The sequence below is a fragment of the Capsella rubella genome, unplaced genomic scaffold, assembly GCF_000375325.1.
Source record: "Capsella rubella cultivar Monte Gargano unplaced genomic scaffold, Caprub1_0 scaffold_2, whole genome shotgun sequence".
NCBI lineage: Eukaryota > Viridiplantae > Streptophyta > Magnoliopsida > Brassicales > Brassicaceae > Capsella > Capsella rubella.
In genome coordinates, this window is record NW_006238922.1 from 6,415,248 (window position 1) to 6,436,728 (window position 21,481).

General features: G+C 36.3%; 1 protein-coding gene, 1 long non-coding RNA gene and 1 pseudogene across 3 annotated transcripts; 1 reads left to right on the top strand and 2 right to left on the bottom strand.

The window, feature by feature from the left end:
* Positions 1-768: 768 nt before the first annotated feature.
* LOC111832140 lies at positions 769-5,263 on the top strand (annotated as a pseudogene).
* Positions 5,264-11,513: 6,250 nt separating this feature from the next.
* Positions 11,514-15,407, bottom strand: LOC17895668 (endonuclease MutS2). 2 transcript variants are annotated; one of them, XM_006300644.2, is made up of 5 exons: positions 14,887-15,407; positions 13,927-14,806; positions 13,162-13,686; positions 12,311-12,769; positions 11,514-11,957 (listed from the first exon to the last, which is right to left on the bottom strand). In XM_006300644.2, the coding sequence occupies exons 1-5, from the start codon at positions 15,399-15,401 to the stop codon at positions 11,664-11,666; spliced, it is 2,673 nt and encodes an 890-aa protein (XP_006300706.2). In that variant the 5' UTR covers positions 15,402-15,407; the 3' UTR covers positions 11,514-11,663. The 2 variants fall into 2 exon arrangements, with proteins under 2 accessions (XP_006300706.2, XP_023643893.1); XM_023788125.1 differs by lacking the exons at positions 11,514-11,957; positions 12,311-12,769 and adding an exon at positions 12,796-12,856 and having other exon boundaries at positions 13,160-13,686.
* A 3,766-nt stretch (positions 15,408-19,173) lies between these two features.
* LOC111832000 lies at positions 19,174-20,310 on the bottom strand. Its single transcript, XR_002835106.1, has 2 exons — positions 19,443-20,310; positions 19,174-19,339 (listed from the first exon to the last, which is right to left on the bottom strand). It is a non-coding gene; the product is annotated as an uncharacterized LOC111832000 (long non-coding RNA).
* Positions 20,311-21,481: the final 1,171 nt, after the last annotated feature.

A 21,481-nucleotide genomic window follows, 5' to 3' on the forward strand; every position in this document is an offset into this window, starting at 1 on the left:
GGTTTGGTGCTTGTGTGATCAAGCTTATTTGTTCGTCGGTGTGACGTGTGTGTGAATGTGCTCTAGAGACTTGGAGTACTGAAGTCTACGCTCAGAGGGAGTTTTATTAAGGGTAGCGATTTGTCCTTAAAATTTGATGTTATAGTTTAGAGCGGTAGTTCAAGAGGGTTGTGCTTGATTTACGCGTTTGCAAATTGGTTGTATCTGCTTTCTTATTGTAGTGAAATCGAAATCTGGACCTGGTCCCCGGGAGTAGGAAAAACCGAATCTCGTTAACAAACTTTTTGTCTCGTTTATTCTCTGCACTATATTATTGCCTCATCTGCACTAACAAGTCGTATTAGAGCGGGTTCTCGATAGAGATTCATTCTTGTTTCGAGTAGATCAAGGGTGAGGATAGTAGTTCAGGAAGTAAGTCAGAGCTGAGATTTGTGTGATGGAGTGATATAAAGAAGGAACGTCTATGACAAGACCCCCATTGCTTGATTCAGCAAATTATGGATATTGGAAGGTTCATATGTAAGCTTTTATTAGTAATCTTGATAAAGACTGTTGGAATTCGATTGAATTAGGTTGGGAGCCTCCTACAATCACGAATGATAAGGGTGTTGAAATTTTTAAGCCAAGAGTTGGACTGCTTTAGAAAATAGGTTATCAAGTTCCAATTCTAAGGCCAAGACTGCGATTTACAATGCTATTGATTTAAGCCACTTCAAGTTAGTTTCTCAATGTGCATAAGCTTAGAAAGCATGGAAGTCATTGGACAATATGTTTGAGGGCACTACAAGTGTTAAGAGAACAAAGCTAGATATGTTAGTATCACAGTTTGAGAATCTAAGGATTGAAGAGAAGGAATCTGTGGCTGAATTTAGTGCTAAGCGATGTGACATATCAATGAGTCTTTTGCTCTTGGTAAAGGTATGAAAAGACAAGAAGCTGGTGAAGAAGTTGAACAGATCATTGTTTGCAAAATTTGAGTCAAAGATTTGTGTAGTTGAAGAAGCTCATAACTTAGATGAGATGGCTTTTGATAAGTTTTTTGGGATACTTAAAGCTTTTGAGTTAAGCAAAGTACATGAAGCTGAAGGATTAAGAAGAAGGAAGATGAAACTGTGAAGAAGAAAGTTGACATTGGAGTTGCTCTTAAGGTATCATCATCTGAAGATTCAATGGCTATGTTATCAAGGGAATTTGCTAAATTTCTAAAGCGAAAGGGAAAAGAGATGAAGAATAGAAGAGATGAAGATGTGAGAGTATCTTTAAAGAATATACAATGCTTTGAATGCAAAGGGTATGGACAAGTTCGTTCTGATTGTGCCAATCTATAGAAGCATAATAATAAGCCTATGAATGTTGCTACTAGTGATTCTGAAACTGATTCAGAAGATGAAGAAGAACTGCTGACTTTGGTGGCATATACAACTTTTGAACATAATCCTGAATTAGCGTCTGCAACTGTGTCTGAATCTGCGTCTGAATCTGCAGCAAAACCTGCAACTGTGCTGAATATGCAGCAAAACCTGCAACTGCATCTGAATCTGCAAAAAGTGATAGTGATGCAAAGAGTTTTGATGATGAAGAACTTGCTATGAAGTATGAGATGTTGTATGAACATTGGCTTAAAGTAGTTGAGGAGAATTCTGTTTTGACTAAGGAGAAGCTCAAGTTGGAAACTAAAGTTGCTAAAACAGAGAAATATGCTATTGAAAAAGAAGAAGAAGCATCACAAGCTAAATTTCAGCTTGAAAAAAATCAAAAGAATTTAAGGATGCTTAATAATGGGACAAAGCAAAGTAGATAGATATGGCCTTGGTTTGTTTGTGGGAGTAAAGTCACGTCTGCATCAGGAACTGTAGCAGAAACTGCAACTGTTAGTAAAACTGCAACTGTTAGTAAAACTGCAACTGTTAGTAAAACTGCAACTGAGACAGATTCTACATCAGAGACTGCAGTTGTTCAGAAAATTGGAACAAAACATTCTAACTTGGAGAGTGAACCTCAAAGAATTTTTCGTCCCACTTGTCATCATTATGGTGTTGTTAGGACTATTAGGCCAAGGTGTTTCAGATTGATGAGGGAGAGGAATCAAATGAAGAAGGTTTATGATGTGAGTTATCATGTTCCAACATGCTGTCATTGTGGAGTTAGAGGGCATATTAAGAGGAACTGTTTCAGATTTATTCGAGAATTTAGTCATGAAGACATAAGATGCAAGAAGATTTGGGTTAGCAAAAATGAGTTATATGGAGATGGTGCACTAGGTTATCAACCTCGTTTTGCAAAGCGGGGAGTATTTTCCAATTAGTTTTTGACCATGTTGTGACTCAAGTTTGGGGAGAATGGTGATGTTCTTAGTGATGTTATTTTGGAGTGAGAATTATTGAGTTCACAACCATAGTCACACTACAAGAAAACACCCGTATTGCGAGAAGAATTTCTACCGTTTCCCTCACAATACACCTTTCGCAAGGGATTTGCGAGAAACGAAGATCCCTCGAATATCGCGACTCGCAAATTGGAACGTCTTCCTAGCACTTGACTCGCTATTATTGCGAGGACTCGTAATGTCCTTGCAAAACTGCTAGGGACTTGCTAGGCACACCTTATACTTCGTAGCAATTCCCTCGCAAATCTTTAAAATTGTTTTAAAAAAACACAAATACATCTTAACAAACAAAACCACTAATTAATCATCATATTCATTTTGTAAATCACTTATTCAAGTAACTAATTGTAAATCACTTATTCAAGTAACAAAAACACTTATTCAAATTTTTAAAAATTGAAGCACTCTCTCGTGAATCAAGGGGTGGTACAGGGGGTAGTTCAGGTAATTGACTCGGTAGTTCAGGTGATTGACTTGCTCAATCGGTGGGATAATTGACTCACTCGATCAATGAACAAAGAAATGATGTTGAATCACTCAACAAACTTAATCCGCAGATTCCAATAGGCTTAGGAGAATAACAATGACAAAGACTCAAACTTTGACAAGAAGCAAACTTTCTTTTACTTTAAATTGATCAAGGGTGTTTTTACAATGTGACTAAGGATCAGCTTATATAGGGCTGAGTACAACATTCTAAAATCTAAACAAAGAAATAAGATATGTGATCAAAAACTAGCAGTTGGAGTCTTTTATGGTGAAATCCTTAGCCAAAGAGGTGATATATGATTGGGCGTATATCTGGACGGTTTTGGGGGATATGTTGAGGGTCTTGGGAGCTTCTTGATGTTAGAAATATCCTTAAACACGCACACAAACAAAGAAGGAAGGAGCCGTTGTGTGTTGATGCCAAACGGGTCCAAATAAGGTAAGTAGAGCTCAGACTTGATCCTCCTGATCAAGTGTGGTGTGGTGCATCCTAGAGGGTGTAGTGAAGCTTCTAAGTGATATGGAAACTCTCCAGGCCGCCATGGGAATATTTGGAATGAGCCATTTAAGGAAACATCCATTTTAAGCTCCATAAAGATCATGTGAGATGAGGTGCACCAACTCTTGTGTGATATGGGCCTTGAATGGTGTAAAGTGTCTTCTAGGCTCCAATTCAAATGTCCATACACACCATTACGTGGTACAAGAAAAAATTCTTTGAATAACTTCATCTGCTCTTGTACTACTTCAGGTTCGTCAGCGAGTGCTTCTGATCCGTCCGAGAGTACTTCAGCTCGTATGTCAGGATGTACCATCGTAGAATCAGTTGCTTGGTAAATGATTCCTCCTGACCATTGGTCTTCTTGAGCTTGTTCAGAACTCCATTTAGACAAAGATTCTCCAAAATTCTCCATGTAGACCGGTTTGCTGTGCTCTTGGTCTGATCTAGTTCTGATGTCAGTATCACCTGACTTTGCTATGAATTTGCTAGGGATAAAGCTATGCAGTTGCAACCAACTTGCGTGGGTTTTACCCAACTTCCAAGAAAGTTTGTGCCTAACATATTTAATATTGTAGCCTAGTTAAATTCTCGCAAATTAGCTAGTATTTTGCGACGGATGATTACTACCTTGCAAGTTAGTTGCAATTTATTGCGAGGCAATGTGCCCTAACAATTTTGTGAGGGAGCTACGACGCCCGTTGTGTTACTCGCAATATTCCCTCGCAATAAACGTGTTTTCTTGTAGTGTCAAAAGGGGGAGAACGTAGATGCAATTATTTTGTATGATGCAGTGACTGTCTGATATAGAACATGATTCAGGATGCTGATGTTTTATCGGACGGATCAGAAGCACTTCAGGTTCGTCAGCGAGTGCTTCTGATCCGTCCGAGAGTACTTCAGCTCGTATGTCAGGATGTACCATCGTAGAATCAGTTGCTTGGTAAATGATTCCTCCTGACCATTGGTCTTCTTGAGCTTGTTCAGAACTTCATTTAGACAAAGATTCTCCAAAATTCTCCATGTAGACCGGTTTGCTGTGCTCTTGGTCTGATCTAGTTCTGATGTCCGTATCACCTGACTTTGCTATGAATTTGCTAGGGATAAAGCTATGCAGTTGCAACCAACTTGCGTGGGTTTTACCCAACTTCCAAGAAAGTTTGTGCCTAACATATTTAATATTGTAGCCTAGTTAAATTCTCGCAAATTAGCTAGTATTTTGCGACGGATGATTACTACCTTGCAAGTTAGTTGCAATTTATTGCGAGGCAATGTGCCCTAACAATTTTGTGAGGGAGCTACGACGCCCGTTGTGTTACTCGCAATATTCCCTCGCAATACACGTGTTTTCTTGTAGTGTCAAAAGGGGGAGAACGTAGATGCAATTATTTTGTATGATGTAGTGACTGTCTGATATAGAACATGATTCAGGATGCTGATGTTTTATGTGTGTGTTTGGTTTCTAGAAGACTTAAGAAGACTAGATTAAAGAATGATTGGAGGATGAATCAAAGAGGAAAAAGACTATTTCATTGCTTAATGAAATTGGCGTTTGACAAGGAAATGAAAAATAGCAAAAAGAAAAAGGCTTTTGCTAATGGAATTTGGAAAAGTTTTCTTATGTGATTTAGGAATCATGGTGGCTATATATAGAGGTGTTAGGCACATCATAGAGAATCAAGAGAGCAGAGGCATAAAGAATAATCCTAGAGAGCTTTCTTTTGGTTTTGTGTGTGACATAGTTTCGCGGTTTGGTGCTTTGTGATCAAGCTTATTTGTTCATCGGTGTGACGTGTGTGTGAAGGTTGCTCCAGAAACTTGGACTATTGAAGTCTAGGCTCAGGGTGAATTTAGCCAAAGATTGGGGAAAACGGCATATTCCCCCATGAACTATATTACTTTATCGCACACCTAAACGAAACTTTCATCTATGCCAATTTCTCCATTAACTAACATAAAATTTGAATTTTCTACACCAACTATACAAATTCGGTGAAAACCACCAAATCGTGAAACGATGTTACTGTGCCGTCAACGGATGCTGACTAGGACGACACGTAAGCATTGAAATGACTGCGTTTTAGCACACAACACGCCCGATTTAACACAGAATCAAAACAACGTCGTATCGTGAAGTAGGATTTTTTTTTTAAATTTAGGGTTCATATTCTTCTTCTTCTCCTCCTTTTTATCATTCTTCTTAATCCAAAAAACACAAGACACAATTCACCTATTCTTTCAATTGGACCAGAACCCAGATCGTAAACGAAAGAAAGCAAAATAAAAATATGAATAAACTTACAGATTAGAGAATAATAAGAGAGAGGAACATAGGAGTCAGACACCTGTGAAAAGAAAGCAAAGAGTAAAAATGGGAATCCAAGGGAATAAGGTGAGAGGTGATGTCGGTTTGTATTGGGTCAACATGATTTTCTCTTAATCCATCTTCTTCTCCACATCCTCGTGTCTCTTTTTCCATCTTTTTATTTTTCATTTTGTAAATTATAGATTTTAAAAGTGTGTAAAATCTCTGTATTTTATAGGTTTTCTAGTACAAGAGATAGACGACCATAATGAGCAAAATAACTTGTTCCTGGTGGTGTCAAACTGTCAATATTTGTGTTTCATCCATATCCCACCATGGATATGTTTTAATTATTTCTGAAGAAGATATAAACCCTAAATAAATAAAAATCCCAATTCACAATACGACGTCGTTTTGTTTCTGTGTTAAATCGGGTGTGCTTTGTGCTAAAATGCAGTCGTTTCAACGTTTACATGTCGTCCTAGTTAGCATCCGTTGACGGCACATTAACACTGTTTCACGATTTGGTGGTTTTCACCGGATTTGTATAGTTGGTATAAGAAATTCAAATTTGATCTTAGTTTATCGAGAAATAGGCACAGATGAAAGTTTTGTACAGGTGTGCGATAAAGTAATATAGTTCATGGGGGGAATAGGCCGTTTTCCCCAAGATTAGGTTATCTTGGTTAAATCTAGACTCATGGGGGAATTTAGTTAAGGGTAGAGATTTATCCTTAAGATTTGATGTTATAGTTCAGAGCGGTAGATTTAGAGGGTTGTGCTTGATTTATGCGTTTGCAAATTGGTTTTATTTGCTTTCATGTTCTAGTGAAATCGAAATTTGGAATTGGTCCCGGGGAGTAGAAAAAACCGAACCTCTTTAACAAACTTTGTGTCTTGTTTATTTTCTGCACTATATTATTGTCTCATCCGCACTAACAGATGGGAGGATGTGCCATAAGAAATCACGTGTCGTTTTTGTTTCCACTCTAAGTGAGGCGTTTTGATTTAACGGTAAATGTTGACTTTTTTAACAGTGTTTTGATGGATATTTTTTTTTTGTTCATTAACAGACATATAAATAAGAGATTCTTACATTACATTTAGAGTTGAAAAAAGTTAAAACTCTATTTTCTGTACTCGGGACTTGAAAGACCCACTACAAGAGAACTGAGTATTAATAGCACAATAATATAGCGTTTTGGTAAGATATGCTATCTTTAACTAAACCGCTAAAAATAGATAGCGTTTATAAAAATGAAAATGCTATGGTTGAATACACGGGTGTGTTTTCGTTTTCGCGTTTGTCTTTAGATAGCATTAATATTTGAAAACGCTATTTGATAGTGTCGCGGGATTATTATTTTTTTGTCCCCGCCTTTGGAGAAATTCTAAAAATAACAAAGGGGGAAAACAATCAAAGGTCATCTTTTTCTCTTTTGAGTTCGATACAATTCTCACGAAGTCTTTGAATCCTTTTGAGCTCAAAATCCTAATTACCCACTTGAAACCTTAGTTTTTATCTCGAATCAGTTTCCTTTATCACCCAAAAACCTTAATTCGTGTTGAATCTCAATTCTGCAGTTAAATTGTCGCTCACTCTCATCACTTTAATAGTTGCAGAGGTATGTAAAATTAAGTCGATTTCCATTTGAATATGTGCTTTTGAGCCATTATTTCTATCGATTTGCAATCGATTTCCTTTTGAATCTGTGTTAGCCACTGTTTCAAATTCGCAATCGAGTTAGAAGTTTGTTTTTCGGGTTGAAACTGTTGATGCTTTCAATTTTTTGCAGTTTGGGTTTGCAATCAACAAAGGAAAACACAAATTTATCAGGTGAGTCATTCACTAATTTTCACTAATTTCTTCTCCTATTCTCTGTGTTGGATGGTTAAGTGTTTACATTATGTCTCTAACTGATCTACTTGCATGTTCTTACTTTATATGTATATATACTTGGTCGTGGAGATTTGGTGTTGTATAAACAGCTTCATACGGGTAGAGGAAGACGAAGAAGACATCTAACCTGAGTTCCGAAGACTTCTCCAAAACCTCAGAAACGAAGAACAAAGGCTTAGACACGAAAAACTCTCCGCTGCAATGAAACGACCAAAACAGGAACAAGGAGACTCCTCAAGAGGCAAGTCGCATCGTCGAAACTAAGAGGCAGAAGCTGAAGGTGTTAGTTAATCTAAATATGAACTTTGGTTAAATTATCTATTTAATTGTATGGTTTACTTTCAACTTTATATTTTGTATGTGAACAATGGTTTGTAAACTTCAACTGAGGGTCTTTTATTTATAATAATATGAACAATGAATAATAATATGGTCTAAATTAAATTAAATTATGGTCTAAACTAAATTAAATTATGGTCTAATAAAATAAAAATATGTAATCGACAAACCGAAATAAATTACATTTGCAAATTGCTATGTTTAATCTCTATAGATAACATTTTACGATTGCTACGTTTTACATATGCATGACATTTACGAAATGCTATTGTAAAATAATACATTGCATACAATAACTGCTATATTAAAAGAATATACCATAGCACATGTCAAAACTGCTATCAAAAGTCTAAGACTTTCGATCGCGGTCGATGATATAGCGTTTAACAAAACGCTATCGTATCAATAAATAGCGTTTTCAGTTGCAATTAATACGTAATTTTCTTGTAGTGACCCTAACCCAAATTTTCAAAATTTCATCCAAGTTCAAGTTCATTTCGATAAAACTTAACATATGCTCATAAGATCGATAGACAAGTCAATAATGCAAAATCAATCACTTGAATTTCCAAATAAGGTTCTAGTACAAACGACAAGTTTGCTAATAAGCTATTACATCGTTTTTAACATACTAGACCGATTTATTAAAACTACCCAATCCACCATCCTTCCCTTACCTCGCCTTCGTCTCACAAACTGGTTCAGCCACTTAGATTATTTCCATTTCTTGCGTCCAAAAAGAGGCGTAAGCAAACAAATTTGCTTAGTGGATTAGGCATCCCGTCTCACTAGGCGTAGTCAAGAAATCACATTCATTTTTATCGATTCAAGAAGTCAAACAAGCAAGTCATAAACATAACATACCATTGAGATAATTATCAAAACCACCATCGATTAACTATCAAGACATTATCGCGATAACACATATAAATCATGACAAGCAAGCAACATCAATGAATCAATCAATAAAACGGCTCAAGACTCGGCCACAGTCACGCTCTCACCTTTTTCACACGGATTGACTTCCTGACACCTCTTATCGCTTAACTCACTCGAACGGATCCAACAAACACTCGTAAAATACACAGATCTATGCAAACAACACTGATCAATACTCCCTTACCGACGACACTCGGTAAACTATCAATAAACACAGAGTTTAGTCAATACTTACCTAGATTCTCGAGAAACTACTCGATCTTCTCGACCTTAATCACGGATTCTCAACAAACTTCTAACTTTCTCGATGAAAAGCTTGCCAATCGCCTTCCGCGTGCTTATGCATGTAAACGCCAACAAATAGTCCCTTTTATATGCTCGAGAAAATTCTCGATCGTTCGAAAATATTTGATGGAATATCCATTATTCTGATATTCTTCAAGATTTTATCCGTTTCCACGAACAACCATCAAGAAAATCCAATCCCACGTATCTCGGCTTACCAACACGCAGATTACCAAATCGGGTTGAAAAATAACACGCGGATCTTCGCATCACCGATAGCCGCTCGATAGATTCCCGATAGACGGACCGATAACCACCCAATTATCGGTAATCTTCCGACAAAATTGTTCAAAAGTCCTTTATTGTCCGAACCAATCAAATGATTGTCCGAACACTCCACTTTTCCTTCGATCATTCGGATTTCAAGCAGCTTATACCGATCTTTCTTGATGAACTTCGATGTACCAATAAAACCTCGACCATTTGCTGAATTCTTCGACTAACTTAGTTTCCCTCGACCATTGGGATGTCCAGTACCGGCTAAACTTTGTAGGAGACGGGCGTTACACCTCTCCCCTACTTAAAATAGATTCGTCCTCGAATCTAAGCTTTCTATTTTGAAACTTCTCGCTTCTCAAACCATTTCTTAAAATTTACCTTCATTACTTCATCTGGTTCCCAAGTAGTCTCTTCTTCTCCATCACAATCCCACACAACTTGAATAAACTTAAATTTTTTCTTCCAATCTACTCTCACCTTCCTTCCAATAATTCGAACCGGTCTTCCAACAATAGTCAAATTTGCTTGCTAATGCGCTGGAAGTTATGATGAGACATTCTCCCGAGGTGTTATGCATTTCCTTAGCATAGACACATGAAACACTTTTTGAAACTCTTTCATTGCTGGAGGCAATTCAAGTCGATAAGCCACTGCTCCGAATCTTTCCAGAAATTAGTACAGTCCCATGTACCTTTACCTTTGTGTTCACGGATGCACAGTCTTCACCCTTATAAGTAACCGTCTTAAGGTAAACCATGTCTCCAACCTGAAATTCTAACTCTCGCCGACGCTTATCGGCATAACTCTTTTATCTATCTTGGGCCTCTTTCATTTTAACCTTCAACACTTTGATCTTCTCGGTCGTTTTCTCCACAAAGTCTCGACCATAGACACTTTGCTCTCCCACTTGTGTCCAACACAACGGTGTTCGACAAGGTCTACCATACAACGCTTGATATGGTGAAATTCTAATGCTTTCTTGATAATTGTTGTTATTAGTAAACTCCGCCAAATGCAAGTAATTAGTCCAATCTCCACCCCAATTCAGAACACTCGCTCTCAACAAATCCTCAATTGTTTGGACTGTTCTCTCGGATTGCCCGTCCGTTTGTGGATGATGAGCTATGCTCATGTTCAGCCTTGTACCAAATCGCTTTTGAAGAGCTTTCCAAAATCCAGCAGTAAACTTAGAGTCACGATCCGATACTATGCTCGTCGGTACTCCATCATACAGAACGATATTCTCCACATAAAGCTTTGTAAGCTTCTTGACTCCATCTTTCTTATTCATCGGCAGAAAGTGCGCAAACTTCGTTAATCGATCGACAATAACCCAAATTGAATCAGTCTCCTCGCACACAAGCAATCCAGAGACAAAGTCCATGGTTAACATGTCCCATTTCCATTTGGGAATCGGTAAATTTGGAACAGTCCTCCTGGAACTTGATGTTCTGCTTTAACTCTTTGACTAGTCGGACAAGAACCTACCCATCTAGCGACATCCTCTATCATACCTTGCCAATGATAATATATTTTCAAGTCGCAATAGATTTTTGTTGATCGCGGATATATGGAAAACATAGACTGATGTGCTTCCTTGAGAATTTCTTCTCAAAGTTCCTTATCCTTCGGAACGCACACACGGTCCTTTACCAATATCGTCCCATTACTCGAAGTCTGAAACTTAATATCGTCCCATTACCAATATTGTCATTCTTCGATAACTTAATGAGTTCCTCATCTTTTTCTTGTGCCATCCGAAGACGAGTCAATAAATCGGCTTGATCCGCGGCATCCAAACCTAAAAGCTCTAACTCTTCCGATATCGCTTCCAAGCGCAAGGTTCCAACCATGTTAACCAATCTTTCCATCTCTTTCTCAGTACTTGAAGCAACTCTTTTCCGGCTTAACGCATCGGCCACAAGGTTTGTCTTACCCAAATGATATTCGATATCAACATCATAATCGGCCACTAACTTCATCCATCTTCGCTACCTCAAGTATTGTAGCCATAGCCATCATTGCGTACATCTCGAGGTACTCGTGTCCGCATGGTATCTTCGAAACCAATGATGTTTGTGGTAAAGTAGAATTACTATATTTACAATATCAATATCTATACTTTACACGAATTCTTGTACATTTGAACGTTGATTCATCACAAACGAAACTAGTTTGTGGACATTGCTTTCGAAGACATTAACTTTTGAAGAAGATTTACAAAGAATGTGTTTGAGAGAGATTATTTAATGTAAGCAACTGTACATCCGTGGTTCATAGGATTTGCCTGTTCATACCTTGAGACACGAGTGTGCTTTCTTAACCTCTCAAGCACCAGCTCCTTTATAACACCTGTCCCCATTCCATGAATGATAAAGAGGATGGATCCCGAGTCTCTTCCCGAGATGGCCATGTCTAGCTGGTGAACCGCTTCTTCCGCCCGCATTCCTCTTAGATCCAATGTGTTCTTTGATGTTTGAATCCGCACTGGTTCACTCTGCATCTGCAACACACTTCCTAGTTCTTTCATGTTTATCTGTGCAAGTATCAGATACCACAAAGAACTGATGTTAGAACTCAAATCAAGATATTACTGTCAGGTCACAAATTTTTAAAATTGTAATTCAACTACGGAGCGTTGAGCTTGTTTCGGATGTTATGCTACAATAAAACACTCATTAAATCAGGTGATTAAGTCTTTAGGGATTCAAAGTACCATTCTCATTGTCAGTAACTCTCAACTTTATTACTATCTTCATTTTCATGGTGCAGTTTTCGTCAAGCTAGAATTTATGATGACATACCAATATGGTTAGGTAACTTAGCTATAATAATGAGATACTGCAAGAATGGGACCTGAAAAGTCTAAAACCACAAAATGATGTATACCTGTCTCTTAGAACGTAGAGAACGATTGGATGTTTGGCTGCTTGTGGTACGCGGAAGGGGTTTTATGTCCTTTTTCTTTATACGTACTCTTATCTTACCATGCTGGACTAACACTGTCTCATCATCTCCAGGTTCTTCAACCACAGTACCTAACTTATCTCCAAGTCCAGTTACAAGAACTTTTTCACCTGCTTGAGGTGAGTAGTCACTGTACGCTTCTTCCGTAGTTACAAGATCATTAGGACAGCAAGCTTCAATAATGTCTGCAACTGCCTCTTCGGTTTTCAGAATTAAGGAATTGTATTGATCAGCTTGAGCGATTTCTAGTTGACTTTCAAATTCAGACACCAATTTCTGCATCTTTAGTTTAGCAGAGGTTAGATCTTCTTGTACCTTTTGGGTTTCTTTCTTCAGAAGAGCCCTCTCACGTTTTTCAAGATCATTCGACTCATGCTCAAGCTTCAGGATAAGAAAGTGGAGAATGATCAGGAACAAAAACATACATTACAAGAGTTTAACAATAGCAACAAAACAAAGTTAATAAATTTCATTTTTACTGTGGAGATATATTAAGTGAAACCATCTAATGTGTCCTCTAAAAGGACCCTTGAAGGGAAATCTCAACCACCTTAAAATTTAATTTTTCAACCACAAATATGTTCCAGACTAGACAACTGATATTCGACTACACAACAGAAAAATATCCTCATAATTATTTCACTCATTACTTCGACACCGGTATCAAGGATCGTTTTCAGTTCCTCAAGTAAACATAATGTTCTGTAAGACCCTTTTTTATAATTACTACATGGTATAATCACACATGTTAAAGCAAAAGAAAAAAGCAGTACCTCACGGTAAAGGTTCATCAAGTCTCTGTGAAATGCTGCAGTCTTGGTTATCTGAAGCTTTAGCTTATTCCTTTCTTCCACAAGGGACTGAAAGAGTGAGCCTTTCCGTTCTACTTCCTGCTTTGGATCTAATTTCTCTGTCCATTTATGTGCATTCTCTAAAATTCTTCTATTAAATCCAATGGACTTAGCTACTCTCAATGCATTTGATAAACCGGTACTTCCCCAGAGTACTCGGAATGTAGGCTGAAAAGTTTCCATGGAGAACTCCATAGCAGCATTTTGGAATTGAGAGTCGTTATCCTTCAAGCGACTTAAGTCCTCGTAATGTGTGGACACAACAGCCACATTTACACGATCTTTCATATACCGTAGGATACTGGTAGCAAGTGCAACCCCTTCTGAAGGATCAGTTCCACTACAGATTTCGTCTAGTAGGACAAGCGAATTTTCTGAAATAATTTCAAGTATCAGACGTATTCGTGAGATGTGGCCGCTGAAGGTTGAGAGACTCTGCTCCAAAGACTGCAAATAAAAGTTTGAAACATAAAAAATTTGAACAGAGAATCTTTGCAAGAGATCAAGCAGGACTTAGAAAAGAGAAACACACAGGGATTTTGAAATATATGTGACTCAAACTAAAAATTAATATTAGGTCTTTTAGAATTGCTCTCAACAAAGTTAGTAGCATGTAAACCTAGACACAGAGATAAATCAACACGTTAGTAGCTTGTGCTACTTTGCAAGAAATTTGTAACATAATACCTGGGGATCCCCGATGTCAGCCAGAATAAGATCAAACCAAGGTAACCTAGGGCAATTCTTAGCAGGCAGATACATCCCCGACTTCGACATAAGAGATATTAATCCCAATGTCTTTAATAACGCAGTCTTTCCTCCTGTGTTTGGACCCGAGATGACGACTACTTTGGCACTGCTTTCAACTTTAATGTCTACTGGCACAGGGAAAATGTTTCCATCATTTGGGCTGCCTAATACTGAACCAAGAAGTAGCGGGTGCTGTGCAGATTCAATGTCTACAGCTAAAGATTTATGGTCTCCATCTGAGTCCAGTGTTTTACTGTGTTCTGAAGTTAGGTTGGGATATACACCATTCATCCATTTTGCATGTGATGCTCTTGCAAACGCAATGTCAAGTTCTAGTATTCTATCCAACAAATGCAATATATCACTCTGCGCATTAGACACTTCAGATGTTAAAATGCTCAAAATTGCCATTTCCTCAGCTTTCTCGGCGTTCGCATACCTCACTTCCATGTTATTAAGCTCAACTGCTTCTTTTGGTTCAATAAAGCATGTTGCCCTTGAGCTACTAACACTTAAAACAACACCACCTGGAAGTAAACTTTTGCGCGTAGCTCTAATAGCTACGCACATCCTTGATCTGCGCTGCGTTATCAAAGGCTTGTCAATCCCACCAGCCTGAAAAATCATAGTTGATACTTCCTTCAGCAGAGAATCCAAATTCTCCATGTTCCTCCTCCTTTCAGATCTTATAATCTCCAAATCTTCACTAGCTCTGTCAAGAACCATAGACATGTTGCAGTCTATACAAAAACCAATCTTCTGCTTCAATGTATCCTTGAAATCACAAGCCTGAAGTATTTCTACAAGAGGAGTAACCCTACAAGATGACAAGAACATTACATAACTTCATATGAGCAAACCACAAATCATGAAATTAGAGGATAAGACTGCTTATACCGATTATCACTATTGGCTGCTTCTCGAAGTTTCTGAAACGTTGATGTAGCCGCCATTAAAGTGCTGCGAACAGTGCAAAGCTCTCTAACAGTAAGCAATTGACCCGCCACAGCACGCTCGACGATACCAGACAAGTCCTGGATCTCAGTAAGACCTAATCGCCGCGATTCCATCATCTCCATAGCCGCCAACGCAGCAGCCGTCTCGTCAAGGAGATTCCTACTCTCTTCCGGCGAATTTCCCACCGGAATCTCCGCGTTTTTGGTGGCGGAGAGACCCATGGATGTGGAGGCGAAGGGAGAGAGCTGATTGCAGAGAGCTCGCCATTCGAGGACGTCGAGAGTTTGGGTTTCGATTGACTGTGACTCGTCGGAAGAAGCGGCGCGTGGATTTAACGTAGAGACGAAGCGGAGAGATGAAGGTACGGTGGCGCGTGAAATGAATTGTGAGGCGGCGCGTGGGGATTTGAGGAGGATAGGGTTCGGTATGAGTAAATGGAGGGAAAGAGTATTCATGATGCAATGGTGGGAATAAAAGATGCAACGTGTCTATTATCCATTGAAAAAAAAAAAAGTTAAAAATATATAAGTTGCGGCACAATTGAAACTCCATAGCCAATCAAAATATAACAATATGCCACATATCAAAAATAAATAATAAAATAAAACAATTTCTTTTGCTCTGGTCTAAGTATCGGGCTCAACTGAAAATAATTTCTAAGCTTTTACATTTTATGGGGGAGGTGAAGTTTAGGTTGTCACATGTGAAAGCCAATTCTTTAGTCTCTGACATTGCGAGGAGTGTGACAAGAGATGGACGCCTCACTTCTTATGTTGCTTTGGACGGCCCGGCTTGGTTGTTGGATAGGATTGAGCAAGAACGTCGTGGTAGCGGTTGAGGCTTGGTGTCTGCATTTTTATGTTTCAGCTTTTTACAAGCTCCTCTGTTTTTTTCAATTCTGGTTTTTACTACCAAGTTATTAATAAAGTTGCTGAAGTGTTTTAAAAAAAAAAACAAATTAAAGAAACAAAATTGTAGGATTTTTATTAGAGAATTTGTTAGAAATACCCCTTTTGGATTACTTATTTTTAAAAATACTCCTATTTTTTGCCATTTTGAAATTTACCCTTCTTTAATCTTTTAAGACTATTCTACCCTCATCTCTTACTCAACCTTTCTTCTCAAAACTGGCAATCACCGATTTGTTTTTTTTTTCTCAGATTGCCGTCTCCGTATGCTTTACCGTCGTCAAAATTCGGAACTCGCCATCGTTGTTTCTTTCTCTATGGAAGATTGTTGTTCCCGTATCTGTCATTCGTCGATCTCGTCGTTGTTGAAATTGGAGAACTCTTTGTTGCTAGGATCTATCTCGCCTTCGTTTCTCAACTCCAAATCGCCTCATCTCAAAATCAATCATCCATAGAGACAAGAGATTATTCACGCTGAAATCGTTCAAAATTGTGGTCGAGTCCAGATTCAGGTATCATGCTTTAATCCTTGTTTTTGCTTCCTCATGTTCTCTTCTCTGTTTCATTCGTCATTTTTGCCCCTAGATCTAAATTCGCGAATAAAAGCTTGATTTTCAAGCGATTTAGAACTTGATTCACCCCTCTTGTATTGATTTCTTCTAGCATGATTATTTTCATGCGATTTAGAGCTTGATTCACTCTTTAGTTGGCTTCATTGAAATCTGTTAAGGTTTTGATTTTATTTAATGAAAAAAATTGGCTCAAGGGTTTGAAAATCAGCTTGAAATCTGAAGCAAATAAACAAGAATTGTTGATTTGTGGTATCTGAGTACGTTCTAATCTAATTTAGAAGAGCATCCATTGAGACAGACATGTGTTTTCTAATTCAATGATAGCTTGAAATTGAATTTTGATTGTTTGATTCAAGTTCGATTTGTGGGGTTGATGGGGTTTTTGAAGAAGTTAATGGTAGATTCTTGGGTTGAAGACTAACAATGGTGGGCATGGATTGGATTGGATTTCTCGTTTTCAAAGCTTTGTTGCTTATATGATTTTGTTTGCCGTGATATTATTGATTGTTACAGTAAAGAACTGCAGCCTGCAGTAACAAGTTATGAAGAAGGTAGCAATCTCTTTTGTGATTTGAATGAAGGAGTACCACGTGAGGAAGGAGAAGTGAATACACAGGATTAGGAGTGAAGAGTTTTTGTATATAATTATAACATGTTCGTTGGCTTTCACTTGAAAAACACTTCAAAACTGTAACACTTGTGTCCTCATCTTCACTCCCGATTTCCGGTTCTTCGTGAGTTGTCACCACATTCACTTCACATGATGATGAATTGGTTTGATTTTGTACTTGTTTAATAACAATCTTTGAATATATAATATGTTTATTAGTAATATACATTAGAAGTTTTGAAAAAAGCGTGCTCACATGTACAGTATGTATGAAACCAAAAATGAAGGAGTAGCACTAGCACGTTTTAAAAGGTTTTAAAAATACTTTACAAGGTTTTTCAAAGATAATAGAACTTTTAAAAGACTTTTTTTTAAAAAAATTATTATCTTTAAAAGCTTTTTGTAAAGATTATAAAACAGTTTAACCTTATAAATATTGTTTTTAACCTTATAAATATTGTTTTTAAAAATCATACCAGTTTATGCGAATTGTTGTTTGTTAACGAGAAGCATATATAACAATTTCATGTAAAATTTTTTAAGTACTTGTTAAAGCCATATAACTATTTTATAAAGCCTTTTAAATACTTTGTAAAAATTTTTAAATAATCTTTAAAACCTTTTAAAAACCTTATAAAACCCATATAAAACCATTATAATTTTTTTTGTAAAACCCTATAAAAGCCTTGTAAAACCTTTTAAATAGTTTTAAAAAGCTTCATATACATAACACCTTATAAAACCTTGTAAAACCTTTTAAATACTTTGTACTTTGTAAAACGTTTCTTAAAACTCCTTTTGAAAACCTTATAAAAGCCTTATAAAATCTTTATAAAACCCTTATAAACCTTATAAAATCTTTATAAAAACCTTATTAAAGCATTGTAATTTTTTTTAAATAGTTTTAAAGACCTTAATGTACATTTAAATACCTTATAAAACCGTGTGTAAAACCTTTTCAATACTTTGTAAAACCTTTTAAATACTTTTTAAAACCTTATAAAGACCTTATAAAGACCTTATAAAAGTTTTATAAAATCTTTATAAAAGCCATGTAATTTTTTTTAAATAGTTTTTAAATACCTTATAAATACCTTATAAAAACCTTATAAAAGCTTTGATCACCTACTCCTTTTGACCCCGTCATCCAGGCACACCGGAGGTCCTGATCCGGCGTGCATCTGTAGTCTTTGGACGGCGGCTACATCTGTAGTCTTTGGACGGCGGCTACATCGTGGTTATTGTATGGGCATACTCCGGAAATATGTAAGCCATTGGGCATAAGTCTTTAATTGAAAGCCCTTTTAAAAAATAACCTTAAAAAACCTTGTAATTTTTTTTTAATACTTTTAAAAACTTTATAAAAGCCTTATAAAACTTTATAAAAGCCTTATAAAATCTGTATAAAAGCCTTGTAAAACCTTATAAAAGCCTTGTAAAACTTTTAAAATTTATTTTTTAAACTTAAATATACATTTAAACACCTTATAAAACCTTTTAAATACTTTTAAAACCCTTATAAAATATTTATAAAAACCTTATAAAAGCCTAATAAAATCTGTATAAAAGCCTTGGAAAACCTTATAAAAACCTTGTAAAACTTTTAAAAATTATTATTTAAACTTTAATATACATTTAAACACCTTATAAAACCTTTTAAATACTTTTAAAAACCCTGTAAAAGCCTTATAAAATCTTAATAAAAGCCTTATAAAACCTTATAAAAACTTTTAAATAGTTTTTAATACCTTAGTATTCATTTCAACACCTTATAAAACTTTGTAAAACCTTTTTAATACGTTGTAAAAGAAATACTTTTCAAAACTTTTTTAAAACCATATAAAAGCCTTATAAAATCTTCATAAAAACCTTGCAAAATTACTAAATTAAATTTTACATGATTTTAAAAGTTTGTATACAGATTATAAAAGGTTTTAAAAAGATGTTCTATATCCTTAGTTTCTTCTTATTAAAATGTTATAAATCCATACACACTTTAATCATAAGCCCTTTAACAAACTAAAAAAAAAAGGTCACACACACATTGTACTTGAAATACATAATCACTAGATGACAAACAAAGAAGCATATTTTCAACTTAAGCACCAATTTTCTTATCACATGAGTTTGTTTCTTAGTCTGAAACTATCGTTAGATATACCGCTTTCTACCAGCACTTCTTACTTCTCCACCAGTGTACTCAAGGCTGGCTCTCACATGTCTCCACTCCTCTTGGTCGAGTACTAAAAACAGAGCTCGAAGCTTCTTGAATAATTCCAAAATTCTAATATCCAACAGTAATCCTGCAACACAAACCATGAATATATCTAGATATAATTCATTCACAGCTTGTATAGTTGATTATACAATAGGGCCAGGAAATGAAACCAATGAAACATTCACTACCTCAGTACCTTGTTAGTGTCTTGCAGCTGGAGATTCGTACCCTTGCTATGAATATCTCGGACTGAGATGGTTCTTCCTATCTGAAGACGACAACCTTTCGTTTTCTTGCAAATTCACAAATTGTTTGCTATGAACTAATCATATTGGAAATCACACACATTCAATTCCACCACCTTAATAATATCATATCCTACAGCTATTACTAAAAACATGCCTTATCTTTTCCATTTGATTTCGAGTGCAGATGCAAAACATCTTCACTTACAAACATCCTTCTGTAAAATCATAGAAATATGCAGCAAACTAACAAATGCAGACCGTATTAGAGATGTTGGCCATACTGAAGTCGATCTCTTAAATATGATACCTTCACTAAACCTTACTTGTCTATAACATTCAAATCCAGATTATATCCAAACTAAAAGTATATAAAAGTACCAATTCCAGCATCTTACTGTAATAGGAGAATCTAGGCGAATACGTGTGCTAAGCTTGACGAGATGCTGAAAGTGAGTTACCAGACCACGTCGAACTGAGCAGAGCACATTTCATCTCGCCATAGCACACCACGACCAAGCACAATGAATCACGACAGAGAACAATAAATTCAGGGGCTTGAAGGAACGTAGAGATAGTCGGCGACGGGATGAACTGTAAACTAGGATTCTCATAAACCAACATCAATGAATCGCCGTCGCCGTCGAGAGAGAGATGAGTCAGAGTCGGAGTCACCATCGCCGTCGAGAGAGAGATGAGTCGGGTTTTTGCCGTCGAGAGAGAGATTGGTGAAGAAGAGATTTTTTAGGTTAAAACAAATGAGGGCAGAATCGTCTTTTTGCACCAAAACAGGGGTAGTTTTAAAAATGCTCTCCCTACTGGGGTATAGTCGGCGACGGGATGAACTGTAAACTAGGATTCTCATAAACCAACATCAATGAATCGCCGTCGCCGTCGAGAGAGAGATGAGTCAGAGTCGGAGTCACCATCACCGTCGAGAGAGAGATGAGTCGGGTTTTTGCCGTCGAGAGAGAGATTGGTGAAGAAGAGATTTTTTAGGTTAAAACAAATGAGGGCAGATCGTCTTTTTGCACCAAAACAGGGGTAGTTTTAAAAATGCTCTCCCTACTGGGGTATTTTTAAAAATGTGATCCTCAAAAAGGGTAGTTTTAAAATTGTCCCTTTTTATTAAGGAAATTATATATTTTGGTTTGGCTTTATAAAAGAGTAGTTAGAGTTTAGATTTTATACATCAACAAAATTGTATTTCAGTTCGGATTGACAAAATAGTGGTTAGAGTTTAGATTTTTTGTAATTAAACAAAATTATATTTCGGTTTGGGTTGACAAAATAGTGGTTAGGGTTTTGATTTTGTAATTAAACGAGATTATATTTCGGTTTGGGTTGACAAAATAATGGTTAGGGTTCAGACTTTGTAATTAAACAAAATTATATTTTGGTTTGGGTTTAGATTTTTTAACTAAGCGAAATTCTATTTCGGTTTAGGTTTATAAAAGAATGGTTATATTATACAGATTTTGTTTAATCTATTTTGTTTTAATGATTTTAGTTTTGATTTATTTTTATATATAATATGACGTGGCAAATTACTTCATTTTAATTGGTTAATCTAATAGGGGATGAATGAGGAGGTTTGCCCCTAGGGGTGAACCCAAGTATTGCTCAATTACATTATTATAATAATGTAAAAGGTTAAGTTAAGGACTAAAGTTATAGAGTTGATTATTGGTTGAACCTCTAGAATCTTAAAAATTAAATAATTTAATAATGTAAAACATTTTTAAAATTTTTAAAATTAAAAAAATAACTTTTAAATTGAAAACATAAAAAATAAACATAAAATTTATTTGAAAATAAAAAGAAACAGAAAATACAATTCAAAATTATTAATAACAAAAAAAACAATGAAGATAAAAATGAAAAACACAAAAAGATGTAAACATATTAATTAAAGCACACAAACATTTTATTAGATTTATACAAAATGTATAAACCTTGTTAATCATTTGAAAGATGTCTAA